At 43.4% G+C, this 15460-nt stretch overlaps 1 protein-coding gene and 2 non-coding genes across 3 annotated transcripts; all 3 read right to left on the bottom strand.

Annotated features, from left to right (window-relative positions):
• Window positions 1-2250: 2250 nt before the first annotated feature.
• LOC112425468 (U2 spliceosomal RNA) lies at window positions 2251-2449 on the bottom strand. The gene has a single exon (XR_003016527.2). It is a non-coding gene; the product is annotated as a U2 spliceosomal RNA (small nuclear RNA).
• Window positions 2450-7906: 5457 nt separating this feature from the next.
• On the bottom strand, window positions 7907-9639 carry LOC105475223 (glucose-6-phosphate isomerase-like). The gene is given in 3 exon segments (XM_011730318.3): window positions 7907-9206; window positions 9209-9409; window positions 9412-9639. Coding segments are annotated over 3 exon segments (1671 nt in total). The 5' UTR covers window positions 9620-9639; the 3' UTR covers window positions 7907-7944.
• A 30-nt stretch (window positions 9640-9669) lies between these two features.
• Window positions 9670-9771, bottom strand: LOC112425484 (small nucleolar RNA U13). Its single transcript, XR_003016541.1, has one exon. It is a non-coding gene; the product is annotated as a small nucleolar RNA U13 (small nucleolar RNA).
• Window positions 9772-15460: the final 5689 nt, after the last annotated feature.

The raw sequence follows: 15460 nt of genomic DNA, 5'->3' as shown, positions 1-15460 counted from the left end.
AAGCAGTGCTTGTTCATTACAGAACGTTTAGAAAATATACATATGAAGGAGAAGAATATCCCCCTGTGGCAGAGAAGGCTCACTTTACTGTCCACCAAACGTCTTGTTCCTTTTTCCATAATTAGTCTGGGGATAGATTTTGCAGCCCCTATCTCTCACCCACTGCATCTACATGTGACCAGTGATGTGTAAACAGGTCACTTTCAAGCCAAGACTTTGAAGTTACTAGTGTACTTTCCTCAAGATGTTTTTCTGTCTGCTGGAAGGAAGCAATTGATAATTAGGCTCTAGGGGATGTGAGGAACCAGGAGATGGAAGGAGTCTGGATCCCTTAATCACTGAATGGACGAGCACCCCCTGCTGACTAGGACCACTGGGTTTCACTGTCACATGAAACTGTTGGGTTAAGTCACTGGAATTTGGTGATTTATTCTTTGGAAGGAATCATTGTTAACAAATTGGCATATTTTTTCTCAGTTTTTCCTGTACACTTTTTTCTCTTTAGTTTAGATCGTGGAATAAAAATGTTTAAGGCTATTAATATGTATTACCAAAATGCTTTTCAAAAACGCTGCTTTAATTTATACTCAAGCTATACTATATGTGAGAATGGCTTGGTCAGCATTGCTTGTTTATAGTTGCTGCATTGTTACAAATATTCTTATAACAGCCTACTTACAAAACCCCTCTAAATTATGTGACAATCTTCTAGATACCTTATTTCTCTTATCAAATTGTAAAGTTTCTGAGATTCAATGTTTGAATGTCCTTCACTATCATAATAGCTTAATCCATATTTGTTAAATGACTTTTAAGCCCAATGTTCAGAATGTTTACTGAAATCTATTTTAACACTGACATAATATAGTCTAGCAAATCATTGTTGGCTAATTAGTTTACTTTCAGAACCACATATATATATATTTTTTGTCATCCTTTCAAGTTAACAGTTAAAGGCTTGCCATTGATTACATCATTTTAGAGTCAGGAACACTATGCAGTTCTCTGAGCTCATCTGACTTCCCAGCCTCCAGGGTCACCTCTGCTCCATCCCATTCCCATTCATTGTTCACTTAATTATTCAACAAATATTTTTTCAGCACTTGCTATGTGTCAGCACTTGGGTTTTGGCTATGAGCAAAACAAAGATTCCTTTCTCCATGGAGCTTACATTTTAGAGGGGGAGATGGACATTAAATAAGAGACACAATAAGTAAATTTAGATATTGTATTTGTCCATTCTTGCTATAAAAGAATACCTAAGTTTGGGATAATTTATAAAAAATAGTGATTTATTTTGGCTCACAGTTCTGCAGGCTGTACAGAATGCATGGTGCTGGCATCTGCTCTAGATGAGGGCCTCAGGAAGCTTCCAATCATGGTGGAAGGTGAAGGGGAAGCAGGCGCCACATGGTGAGAGTGGGAGCAAGAGTAGGGGGAGGTGTCACACTCTCTTAAACAACCAGATGTTGCATGAACTCAGAGGGAGAACTCAGCACCGAGCCATTAATGAAGGATCTGCCCCCGTGACCCAAACCCCTCCACCAAGCCCCACTCCACCACTGGGGTTTACATTTCAACTTGAGATTTGGAGGGGACATACATCCAAACTATATCAGACACGTTAGAAGATATGGAAGAAAAGAGGAAAAGCAGGGTAAGAGGGAGATTGCACTTTAAAATACAGTGTGTGTTAGGGTAGACCTCATCAAGACAGTGACATTTAGGCAAAGACTTGAAGGAGGTAAGGAATATCAAAGAGACAAATCATTCCAAACAAAGAAACCAGTGTGTGAAAAGCCGGAGGCAGGACTGGGTTGGTGTGTTCAGGGAGTAGCAGGGAGGAGGCACTGTGTCTGCCTCAGGGTGAGGGAGGGAGGTCAGGACTGGGGTGTGAGGCAGTGGAGCACGGGAAGGGGCATTCTAGGGCTTTGACTCTTGTTCTGAGTGAAATGGGAAGGAGAGGAGTGACTTGATCTGATTTAAATGACATGCTGACTGCTGTGTTGAGAGTAGGCTGCAGACAGGCAAGAAGAAAAGTAGAGAACCAAACGGAAGGCTATTTCAAAATCCAAAGAGATGACCATGGCTTGGGTCAGAATGGTAACAGTGGCTACAGGGAAAGAAGCAGGAATTTGGATGTATTTGGAATATAGAGTCCATAGGATTTCCCAATAGACTGGATATAGGGGTGGGGGTGGTAAAAGTCTCTACAGTACAGGTAGAGAGACCTTTCTGAAATGTAAATCTAAATTGTAAATGGCTGAATGCCTTGCAATAGCTCCCTTTCATTTACCATGAATAAATGTCAAACAAAACAAATAATTGACAATGTATAATGTAACCCCATAATGTAGCCCACGACTGGACTAATTTCTCACTTTCTTGCATTTTAAACTGATAGGAACATATACTACACTTGGTCTTAGCTAAAAGGCTGAGAAGTGGTGCCGCCTTGCATTTTCTACACCAGCCACAACCAACCACTGACTTCTCACTTTCCATCTCCACACCTTCTAAAACTCAGCTCAGGCATTTTTTTTTCTCCCCCCATGGAAAGACTTTCCCAACTTTTGGTGTATCAGTTTCCTGTGACCACTGTTACAAATGACCACAAACTTGATGGCTTAAAACACAGGAATGAATTTGGTCACAACACTGAAGGCCAGAGTCCAAAGTCGGAATGTAGTTCAGGCCGCATACCCTCAGAAGGTTCTGGAGGAGAAGCCCTTTCTTGATTGTTTCAGCTTCTAGTGGCTGCTGGCATTCCTTGGTTTGTGGCTGCATCACTCTGATCTCTGCCTCTGTCTTCTCATGGCCATGTCTACTGTGTGTCTGTATCAAATCTCCCTCTTTCTCTCTCATATAAGGACATTTATGATTGGATTTAGGGCCCATCAGGATAATCTCCTCATGCCAATATCCTTAACTTAATCACATCTGTAAAGACCCCTTTTCCTTATAAGTTAACATTTACAGGTTCCAGGGATTAGGACCTGATCTGTGGGTGGCCTGAGTCAGCCTGCTATACTTGTTAGAGGCCTTATATCCCCAGTCATAGCACTTGCACACTCAGTTATTTCTGAGCATGTGTACACACACAGATATTCCCACTGCTCAAGGTTTCTTAAGGCCAGGGGTTATATCTTATTAATAATCACTGCTTTCCTCACCCCCAGCAGTTTCTAGCTCACAGCTAATGGTCAGGGCACATTGATTGGGTGAATGAATGAAGATTCATGAAGCAGAATTTGTAACTGCTATGTGCTGTTGGGACTTCATAATTTTGTGAAAATGAGATCAGGATTGGATTCCTTAGATATCTGCACAGTGGCTTTTCTTTGTTTCTTTCCTTTTCTTTTTGTGTCCAGCTGTTGCATTAGAACACCCTTATTAAGTGAGCCTGCTCTGTCTAGGATTTGGGCCCAGTTATAGCCCTTGATAAACATAGCAATTGTTGGATAAAAGAAGAATACATATTTTCCTTTCACTGGTATATAAAACCTAGAACCCTGAACATTTGCAGTTAGCTCTGGGTGCTAAGAAAATTGATCATGCTGCCAGTTGGAAACATAAGATCTCTCAGGGTTATAGGTAGGGTAGCAGGGTATCCTGATAATAGTCCTTCCTTTGTTATGTGGGTGGTCATGATACTGCATCAGTAGATTGGTGGGACTGCCAGAGAGGTACTTGGGAAGTGACTATGACTTTGGCTTATTTGTATAATCCTCTGCCTATTTGGGTTAGGATTTAGCTGGGGCACTGATTGGCTTAACAGGGTGGGACACCATGAAGGACACACAGGTCAATATAATATCCCAAGATTCTACTTACCAAATGGTTTCTGATTTTATTTCCATTGCCCTAGGGCTTAGTCATACGTGGCTACAAGAAGAGTAAGTCTGGTGGCTGAAAAGCAGATCAGTGTTGTGCTTTTGCGGTGGATTCTATCTGTCCAGAAAAGGCACACTATTTAATTTCACATCTTGGAAATTTTCTTCCTGTGTTCCCATCATTTTCTTCCTATGTTCCTTTGATTATTGTGAGCCATGTTTGCAGATAGCAGTGACCTACTTTGCTACATTTTTGTAAATCACATTTATTATCAACCTTGATAGGGGGCCAGACGTAATCAAACATTACACTGGTTAAAATCACATGTGCTTTCAGATGCCTATGGGGCAAACTGTGGCACATTTAAAGATTCTTGAGCAAAGTCTGGATAAATGAAATGATAAATCCCCCCTGCTGTTATAGAAGTGCAATGATTTGTATTAATAGTCTGCCTTAATGCAGGGTCCTCCTGAATGAGTTGTATCTTTTTATTAATATCCTCCTTCCTTGTATTCTAGCAGCTTGTCCCAAATATCCATTAGGTGGCTTCAAGGCTAGGGAACATGGATCTCTTTTTTATCAATGAAGGAATTCAAAATATGTTGACAATGAGGGATTAGATGGAGAAAATGGAGTTAAAAAGGAGAGGGGACATGACAGAGAGCTATAAGAAAGAGCCCTTTCAGCTGGGTACCTTCTAAGTCCCTTTAAACTTACTGTCATGTCTCATGACATTTCTGCAGCAACTCTCACTAGAAACTAGCGTTATGGTCTCTGCTCTGCTATGTGTGGGTAATTTAAAAGGGCCAGCAAAATCATGAAAGCCACATCTCATGCTTCGTTAGAGGACAGGAGCAGAGCGGGAAGGAGCTGGGTAACAAACAGAGCTGTCTAGATCCAAGAACACTGAGCCTGGTTTTGCCATCAGCGAGGACCTGCCCTTTGCATACATATTCTCTGGGCCCTCTGCTGTCACTGCCAACTGGCAGTGCTCATTGTCTTCCCACGAGTGTCTTTAGAGTCTGTCCCCTCTCACCACTACAGAGGATGGTCTCTGAGTCCCGGCCAGCCCTGCAGGCTCTTATCTGGCACCCAGCTCATGCTCAACCGGTCCCCACTCAGGAGAGCTCTGTGATGGGTTAAAATGAGGACTCTCCCTGAGAGGTGTTTGCATTTTAATAGGAGACACTTTAAAACAAATCTAATTCTTACTATTATATTACAAACATTACTATTGTAGATATGACTAAGTATAACATATACACAGCTCAGAGCTCAGATTTTAAGTGTACAGCTTGAATTTTTGCCAAGTAAAACCACAATCCAGATCAAGACCAGTATGTTAGCAGTACCCTAGATGCCTTCCTTGTGCCACGTCTGGATCGCCTGGCCTGTTGCCAAAGGCGACTACTATTTTGATTCCTGTAACCACAGATGAGTTTTACCAGTGTGTGAACTTTATAGCATTGGAATCATAAATATATACAGTTGACCCTTGAATAGCTCAGAGGTTAGGGACAGTGACCCTCCACACAGTCAAAAATCCATTTATAACTTTTGACTTTGCAAAAACTTTACCAATAGCCTACTATTGGCCCGAAGTCTTACTGATAACACAAACAACCAATAAACATATTTTTGTATATGTATTATATACTGTATTCTTACAAAAAAAATCTAGAGAAAAGAAATTGTGATTAAGAAATAGTAAAGAAGAGAAAATATAGTTACTATTCATTAGAAGGAAGAGTATCATCATAAAAGTCTTCATCCTTATCTTCACATTGAGCAGATTGAGAAGGAGGAGGAAGAGGAGGGGTTGGCCTTGCTGTCTGATGGGTGGCAGAGGCTAAAGAGAGTCTGAGTCTAAGGGACCTGTGCAGCTCAAGCCCGTGTTGATCAAGCTCAACTGTGCTTTTTTGGATCATTTTGTTTGTTTGTTTGTTTGTTTTTTTCACTCAAACTTACGTCTGTTAGAGTTATCAAGGTTGTTGCTAGCAGCTGTATTTGCTCTTTTTATTGCTGTATAATATTCCATTTTGTGGGAAAACTTCATAATTTACAGACAGTCCCCGACCTCAGATGGTTTGGCTTATCGTTTTTCCACTTTATGACAGCATGAAAGCAATGTGCGTTCAGTAGAAACCATACTTTGAGTACCCATACAACTATTCTGTTTTTTGCTTTCAGTACAGTATTCAATAAATTACATAAGTTATTCAACATTATTATAAAATAGGTTTTGTGTTAGGTAGGGGCTAGGCTAAGGTACAGTGTTCAGTAAGGTTAGGTGTATTAAATGCATTTTTTACCACAATATTTTCAACTTATGATGGTTTAATTGGGACGTAACATTGAAAGTCGAGGAACATCTATATTTATCCATTCTATTGTTGATGAACATTTAAATTGATTTGGGCCACAGTGGCTCACACCTGTAATCCCAGCAATTTGGGAGGATGAGGCGGGCAGCAGTTCACTTAAGGCCAGAAGTTCAAGACCAGACAGGCCAATGTGGCAAAACCCCGCCTCTACTAAAAATACAAAAATCAGTTGAACGTGGAGGCAGATGCCTGTAATCCCTGCTGAGGCAGGAGAATTGCTTGAACCTGGGAGGCGAAGGTTGCAGTGAGCCGAGATCACGCCACTGCACTCCAGCCTGGGTGACAGAGCGAGACTCTGTCTCAAAAAATAAAATAAAATAAAATAAAATAGAATAAAATAAGGATTTGGGCTATAATGAATACTCCTGTGAATATTCTTAAACTTGTCCTCTGATACATGTAGGAGCAGGATTGCTAGGTCAAAGAGTGAACATATATTCAATTGGGTAGAGATGGACAAGTTCCAGAGTGGTTCTACCAAGTTACGTTCCGACTAGCAGTGTATGAGTCTTAGTAACTACATACCTCATTGCCAATATGTGGCATTGTCTTTTTTTTTTTTTTTTAGTTTTAGCCATTCTGGTGGGAAGGTAGTAGTGTCTCATTTGGTTGTAATTCACATTTTCATGGCAACTAGTGCTATTGAGCATCTTTTCACAGACTTATTTGCCTTTTGTTTATTCTCTTTTGGGTAGTGCTCATTTAATTTGGAATAGATTTCAACAGATGGCCTATCTGTCTGTATATCTGTGTACATCACATATATATGTGTATATAGCTATATCTAGATGATATATAGCCAGATATACATAAATCTCTGATAAAAATGTTATTGAAATAATTAGTACATACTTGCAATTGATTGAAAATTGGCCCTAATTCTCCACCTTTCCCTCTAACCACAACCTTTGAAATATAATTTGAAAATCTTCCCATAAAGAGGCAGTGTTAGTTCCCTCCAATCTTTGCTGATCTTTGACTTGTTTTGGCTGATAAGATGCATTGGAAGTGACAGTGTGCCAGTTCTAAGGTCGCGCCTGAAGAGGCCTTGTGTACTTCCTTCTGCTGCCAATGTAACAGGCTGAGGCTAGCCTGATGGAGCCTGAAGAGTGCTGAGGCACCCAGCCAGTAGCCAGCACATTCTTATTAAAGAAGAAACATGCAAATTTGGTAAATGAACGTGGTATCATATTTTAAGCTGTATTCCTTTGGTTACTAGTAAGATAGAACATTTAAAAATCTGTTTAGTGTCCTTTGCTTGTTCACATCCTTTATACATTTTCCTTTTGGAGAATTCACCTATTTGTAGAGCTTTTTAGGTAAAAAGAATATTAACTTTTTGTATTGTATATGGAAAAAATGTTCTGTAGTTTTTTATTTCCTTTTACATTTTATCAAATTTTTATATGCAAAAATTTTAAGTTTTTTTTTTTTTTTCCTCTGTGGCATCTTTATTTTTCTACATGGGATGTGAACAACGTGAACATGGGTCAGAAAAGTCAGCTGCACAAAAACACTTCAGCCAATTGTAACGCAGAGGGAACGAAGACATGGAGGGGCTGGGGGTAGCAATTTGAGATCATCCCTCCCCGCTAAGGGCTAGTGGTCCAAGCCCAAAAGCAGAGGGCGCTCTGGGTGGTGTCCAGGACCATGCAGTGCCGGCTCTGGGGAGCAGGGACAAGAAGAGAAAGAGGAATCACAGAGGAGGCTGCGGCTGAGCATGAGTTTATTGGACTGTGGCCTCGCGCTGCTGCTTGATGAAGTTGATAAGCCCGTTGGTGGAAGCATCGTGAGAGGTCACTTGAGCACTGCCATCAAGCTCAGGCTCAATTTTCTTAGCCAGCTGCTTTTCCAGCTCCACTCCCCACTGGTCAAAGCTGTTGATGTCCCAGATGATGCCCTGAACAAAGATCTTGTGCTCATACATGGCGACCAAGGCTCCAAGCATAAATGGTGTGAGCTTGGTGAACACAATAGAGTTGGTTGGGTGATTGCCTTCAAAGACCTTATGTGGCAGCAGCCTCTCAAGGTCCTCTGGACTCTTGCCTGCAGCCTGGAGCTCCTTTCGGGCCTCCTCCGTTGATTTCCCCCTCATCAGGGCTTCTGTCTGGGCCAGGAAGTTGGCCAGGAGGATCTTGTGATGCAAACCCTTCCGTATGGGGTGCTAGGTCTGGACCGGGATGAGGAAGTCACAGGGTATCATCTTGGTGCCTTGGTGGATGAGCTGGTAAAAAGCATGCTGGCCATTGGTCCCAGGCTCCCCCCACACAATGGGGCCTGTCTGGTGGTCCACACGGGTGCCAGATTTGGTGATGTATTTCCCATTGGACTCCATGTCGCCCTGCTGGAAGTACGCAGCAAAGCGGTGCAGGTACTGGTCATAGGGCAGCATGGCATGCGTCTCACACCCAAAGCAGTTGATGTACCAGATACCCAGCAGGGCCAGCAGGACAGGGGCGTTCTTCTCCAGGGGCGTCGTGCGGAAGTGCTGGTCCATCCAGTGACCCCCCGAGAGCAGCTGCTGGAAGTTGTCAAAACCCACGTGCAGGGCAATGGAGAGTCCGATGGCCGACCACAGCGAGTAGCGTCCTCCCACCCAATCCCAGAACTCGAACATGTTTTGAGGGTCAATTCCAAACTCCTTCACTTTGGTCGTGTTAGTAGACAGGGCAACAAAGTGCTTCGCCACTGCAGAAGGATCCTTGGCCGCCTGGAGAAACCACTCCTTCGCCGTCTCCGCATTCGTGATGGTCTCCTGGGTGGTAAAGGTCTTGGAGGCGATGATGAACAGGGAGGACTCGGGATTCAGCTGGGTCAGGGTTTTGGCAATGTGAGTTCCATCAATGTTGGAGACATACCAGACGCGGGGACCTTCCGAAGAGTATGGCTTAAGGGCTTCAGTCACCATGAGGGGTCCCAGGTCGGAGCCGCCAATGCCAATGTTGATGACGTCCCTGAAGGTCTTGCCTGTGTACCCCTTCCAGTCACGCTCCGGACACGCTGGCAGAAAGACTTCATCTTGTCCAGAACCTTGTTGACCTCTGGCATCACATCCTTGCCATCTACCAGGATGGGTGTGTTTGACCGGTTCCGAAGAGCCACGTGCAGCACAGCTCGATCCTCGGTGTAGTTGATCTTCTCACCATTGAACATCCGCTCCCGGGCGGCCTCCACGCCCCTGGACTTGGCAGGTCCACCAGCAACCGCATCACATCCTCCGTCACCAGGTTCTTGGAGTAATCCAGCAGGATATGCCCATGGTTGGTGTTGAGGGTCAGGCTGAAGTGGTTGAAGCGATCCTTGTCGGCATCGAAGAGGCGGCGCAGGTTCAGCTCGGAGCCGTGCTCGCGATACCATTGCTGCAGCTTCTGGAACTGGGGGTCCCGGGTGAGAGCGGCCATGGCGGGACTAGAAGGTACGCGGACTCAGTTTTTTTTTTTTTTTTTTTTCACATCAGTTGGGTAATATGCCTACATGGTAACAAGCCTTGAAGGAGGCACATTTCACATGAGTGTGAAAACCCAGTTATCATGCTTACCAATCACAAAAGGATCATTTCAGCTTTGTATGTGGTCAAATGTGTTAACATTTTTCTTTACAACTCTTTTTTTTTTTTGGTGCAATGGTAAGAAAAATAGTTCCCTCTCCAAAGTTATATAGTTATTTACCCATCATCAACTATTAGGAAACACAAATATTCAAAGGAATAAATCTCTACTTGCACAACGTGGGAATTGATGGGCAATTCAAGAAGATAATATGGGCATGAAGCCAGTATTAATTAGGATGCTTTCATATGCCAGTGACAGGAACTCTGCCTCAAATTAGTTAAATATAATGACATTCTTTATTTTACATAAGAAATTCAGAAGTATGACAGCTTCCAAAATTGGTTAAGTCAGCAGCTCAACAGTTTTTTCCACAAACATGTTTGTTTTGTTTTTTTTCTATCACAATGCCATCCTTGTGCGGTTGCCTTTGTGTTTAGGAGGTTCTTTTCACCATCACACTGTGGCTGCCAGTGGTCAAAGGGCAACAGGCCTCCTTGTCCTATCCAGGGAAGGGTGAAGTGTTTCTCCCAGTCATAGAATGTATGCTCCTCCCTTCAGTATAACTGGGTCATCTAAGGTCATGGACTCACCCTTAGACCAATAAGTAGAGAATACTAATTAAAAATCATCTTAGGTCAATCAGGATTCCCTTTGGGAATGAAAATTAGATGACTAAATATCTAACAGAATTGAGGTGGACAGGAAGGAGGAAAGGGAGAACAGATGTTAGACAGGTCACTGAGAGTGTTTGCTCCAGGTCCTTCTGGACGTCCCTCAAATTGGGTGCCATTTCCCAATTTGTAGTCTTAAAAAATGTAGCCATTTCCCACATAGTCTAAAACAATTATGGGTTTTGGATTCAACTGTCCCCTGGCTTGAATTCAGGCTCTACCATTTATCATCTGTGGCACGTGATGTAAGTTATTCAATCTCTTTACATTTGTTTCCCCACCTGTAAAATGGAAATAATATCTATCTTGTCTGGCACATAGTAGATCTTCAATAAATTATTATTTTTATTATTATGACCATTCATAAATCAGTTCATAGTTCCAGTTTCCTTAGCTGTTTTTTGTCTTATGATTTTTAAGTCGATTTGCAGTTATTATGCTATATTCTATCTGCTTTGAGGCCAGTTGTTAACACTGAGCTGACTTTTCTTTGCAACCGTATTTTCACTTGCCCTTCCACTGTCCTTCTATTTCTCTTGAACTTCTATGGGCTTGGGTGTTTTCTGCATTTTATACATGAATGGCATTGATTTTTTTTCCAGTGAATGATCTCTAACTTACAGTTCTGAGGGTTAGCATATACAAAAAATGATTCTATGGTGAAGTTGCCAACTCTCTTACATATTTTAAATCATCTTTTGGTTTAATAATAAAAACCAACTCCCTTTTCCCATTTGAAATTACATATGTAACCCGAGTTCTTTAATTTACATCACCTCATGCTATTCATGTGAAGCTGAGCTTCTTTGAAGCATCACCTGTTTGTGCGCTTGTGTGTGTGTGTGTGTGTGTGTGTGTGTGCGTGTTTTCCCCCAGTGTGACACAAGGCAATCTGTCATTCTGGCAATGAAGAATGAGTCTCATAGACAGCAGGATGGAGAAGCAGAAAGTCTCCTTGTGCTGGCATTCTGGGCTGATGACCTGGGGCCCTTTGACACGTCATAGCAGTCAGCACTAACACTCGGGTCATGACCAAATGAAGTGTCTGCAGCTGGCAGCCGTGATGAGCTGGTCTGGAGCTGAGGCATACCTTTGTTTTTCCTTCCAATGATGGGAGTGACTGCTTCCCCATTTAATAAAGCAATACATGAGCCATCTGGGCCTCCTTCACATATCCTGAAACACGTCACACCCACGGGTCTATGTGGCGATTGTTACTTTTGCACAAAAGCAACGTGCCCCCCACCAATATTTTCAGAGGCAGTTGGATCTTCCTCCCCTCACTGGGTTTTCTGTTTCTTCCTTAAGGGAGATATCCCATTAGGCCGCAAGATTGGAAGGCAATATAGACTAATGATTAAGCCTACAGGCTTAAACCAGCCTGCCCATGTTTCTAGCTGTATGGCCTTGTGCAAGTTAATTAACATGTCTGAGCTTCAGTTTTCCCATCTGCATAAAAAAAGAGAACAGGAACAGTACCCACCACAGAGTGTTTTTGAGAAAATAGCTTAGGGGATCCTGTACATTGTTTAGCATGGCTCCTGGCATGTAAATACCAGGTAAATACTCCACAGGTGGGAGTGTGGGTAAAAGTTGTTTTTATTTATTTATTTATTTTTTCTGCCATCAGGGAAATTTATGGAAGATTTACACCTGCTTACTCACTTGGGAATTATTTTATTGCATTTTGCTCTATTTTAAAGTTGATTTTTGTTCAAACATTCAGCAAGCCATCCAATTCTGAACACTGTTTTGGAGACCAGTCAACATCACTCCATTACTCTGCGGGACGGCATTGATCCATTCAAAGGAGTTATGAAGAAGCACATCTTCACTGCTTAATAGAGAAAAACAGCCTACCTATTTAGTGGAGAGCCTTATTGTTTGTAATTTCCATTTTCCACTCTTGCTTTGTCTTTTAGAGGAAAAGCTAACATTTTGATGTTGTACCCTGCAGAGTTTTACGAGATCCTATGTGCTAGGTCATCTCTGTAGCAGTAAAAGGGCTTAGAGACAAGTCTAGGCAGTGAGTGGGAGGAAAATAGTTGTTCTTCTTGAGTCTCACTGGATCATGGAAGCCAAGTGTGTATTGGAGGAGGCTGGTTGGCGCAATCAAATGGCGTTGACGATCCAGACATAGCCCCCTTGGCCACCACCAGGCAATGTAACTAGGTTTGCCATGTGGCCTGCAGAATGGATCTCATCATGTGGGCACTGAGATAAAATTAATTGGTGGAAATCATGCTTGTTTTGTCTCTAAAATGTCCAGAGGACCCCTTTTTTTTTTTTTTTTTGAGATGGAGTCTCTCTCTGTCGCCCAGGCTGGAGTACAGTGGCAGGATCTCGGCTCATTGCAAGCTCCGCCTCTTGGGTTCACACCATTCTCCTGCCTCAACCTCCTGAGTAGCTGGGACTACAGGCACCTGCCACCATGCCTGGCTAATTTTTTTTGTATTTTTTTAGTAGAGATGGGGTTTCACCGTGTTAGCCGGGATGGTCTCGATCTCCTGACCTCGTGATCACTCACCTCGTCCTTTGGCTGGCTTTTATTTTGCTTGAGAAATAGCTTTGCAGACTGCACATTTCTGAGAGGACCTGACAGAGGGGGAGAACTTAAGCCAGGGGGACTCTCCAGCCTGGTGCTGTGGGGTCTGCATCCAGAATAGGGTCCAGCCCTCTGCCTCTCTGTGTGCTCAGGAGGATGTGGCTCAGCAGTGCTGTTGAGCCCTCACACGCTGTGGGAATGCACCTAAGAAGAGAAAGTGTTTCTGCTACATGTCACCCGCAGTCTGTGGCCATGGAGGTCTCTCTCTCATCATCAGGATCTCCTTCCTCCTACCTCCTAACACCCAAGGCCTGAGAACCAAGACACCACTCTCCTGTCTCAGCACCACAGGCCCAGGACTTGAGCAGGAGCTCGTGGAAGGCTTAGTGCTTGGCGGAAAGCATCTCAAAGTGCTGGACTAAAGGCTCTGGACATCTAGGGCAGTGTTCTCCGACTGTCGCGTGCATGGGAGCCACCGGGGAGCTTGTTGGTGCAGGTTCCGTTTCAGGGGTAAAGTCCAAGATGCTGCATTTCTAACAAGCTCCTAGGCCATGCTGATGCTGCTGGTTCTGGGACTACAGGTTGAGAAAGGAGGGTCAAGAGCAGGTCTCAGAGTGAGGACCACCCATCGGCAGCAGCCACACCCCCTGGGAACTTGGAAGAAATGCAGATTTTGTGACCTGACCCCAGATGTGCTGAAACTGCAACTCAAGGGTGAGGGTCTGCGGGATCTGTGTTTCAGCAAGCTCTCCAGGCAATTCCGGTATTTGCTCAAGTGTGAGAACGCCTGGTCTGGATACAGGACTGCTCGACCATTCTGGTATCACCAATGCGCTTTTTCTCAGAAATGACAGAGGGAAACTTAGAATATTAATGTCTTTATGTTTGAAGGTAAAGTTTCTGGACCAGATCACCGTGTAACAACTCTTGACATCAGCTATTTTCATTTGGCTAACAATTCTGAAGAAAGAGAGGCAAACAACAACAACAACAAATCACAAAGGAAGTCCATGCTCTCCTTTTAAAATTCACGTAGTACTGAACATTATAATTGAAGAAATAGAGACTCCCCCGCCTCATGTCTCTACCCGTTTCCTGTGGAAAGTAACCACTATTCACATCTTGACACGTAAAACAGATCTTTTTCTTCGAACAGTTAAAGGTTTATTTACAAACACACTATCTAAAGCTCCCTCCCCTTTTTTTGTTGAGACAATGTCTCGCTCTATCACCTAGGCTAGAGTGCAGTGGTGCGATCATAGCTCACTGCAGCCTCGACCTCCTGGGCTCAAGCAATCCTCTCACCTCAGCCTCCTGAGAGTAGCTGGGACTACAAGGGTGCACCATCACGCCCAGCTAATTTTTTTTTTTTTTTTGTAGAGACAAGGTCTCACTGTGTTGTCCAAGGTGATCTTGAACTCCTAAGCTCAAACAATCCTCCTGCCTCAGCCTCCCAAAGTGCTGGGATTACAGGCATGAGTCATCACACCCAGCCAAAAGTCCATTTTTTAAATATAAAAATTACATTGCCAGCCAGGTGTGGTGGCTCATGCCTGTAATCCCAGCACTCTGGGAGGCCGAGGCAGGTGGATCATCTGATGCCAGGAGTTCGAGACCAGCCTGGCCAAGTAGTAGCTGTCTCTACCAAAAATACAAAAATTAGACAGGCATAGTGGTGGGCACCTGTAATCCCAGCTACTCGGGAGGCTGAGACAGGAGAAGCACTTGAATCTGGGAGGCAGAGGTTGCAGTGAGCCGAGACTGTAACACTGCATTCCAGCCTGGGCAACAACAGTAAAACTCTGTCTCAAAAAACAAACAAAAAACAAAACAAAACAAAACAAAACAGTATGTTGCCTTAACATTTGTGAAATACTCCAGACACGGAAATAATAAAGCTCTTATAATCGCCTCAGTGATCAAGATGCAAGGAGCATTTGTGTTCTAACATTTGACCCCAGTTCCTTACACAGCGCTCCTAATCCCTGGGCATTTCCTGGGTGATTGGAGGTTCTTCTGTTCTAACGAAATAACCCTTAGTGGGTTCCTGGATGGTTATGGTCACCAGGAAGACCCAGCCCTGATTAGAGGCCTGAACTTTCAGCCCTCCCCTCCATCCTCTGGGAGGCGAGAAGAGTTGCAGATTGAGTTAATACTCTATCATGCCTACATGATGAAGCTTCAATCAAAATCTCTAAAGTATGAGGTTCAGAAAGTTTCCAGTTTGGTGAACACATCCATATGCTGGAGAGGTGATGCACCCCAAGTCCACAGGGACAGAAGCTCCTGTGCTGGGGACCCTTCCAGATCTTGTCCTACATACTTCTTCATCTGTATCCTGTACCACATTCTATATAATAAACTGGTAAATGTATTTCCCTTAGTTCTGTGAGCTGTTATAGCAAATTATTGAACCTGAAAAGGGGGTTGTGGGAACCCCCAATTAGTAGCCACATTGGATAGAAGTGCGGGTAA

The sequence above is a fragment of the Macaca nemestrina genome, chromosome 6, assembly GCF_043159975.1.
Source record: "Macaca nemestrina isolate mMacNem1 chromosome 6, mMacNem.hap1, whole genome shotgun sequence".
NCBI lineage: Eukaryota > Metazoa > Chordata > Mammalia > Primates > Cercopithecidae > Macaca > Macaca nemestrina.
The sequence above is the reverse complement of the archived record's forward strand: the minus strand, read 5'-3'. Positions and strand labels throughout refer to the sequence as shown.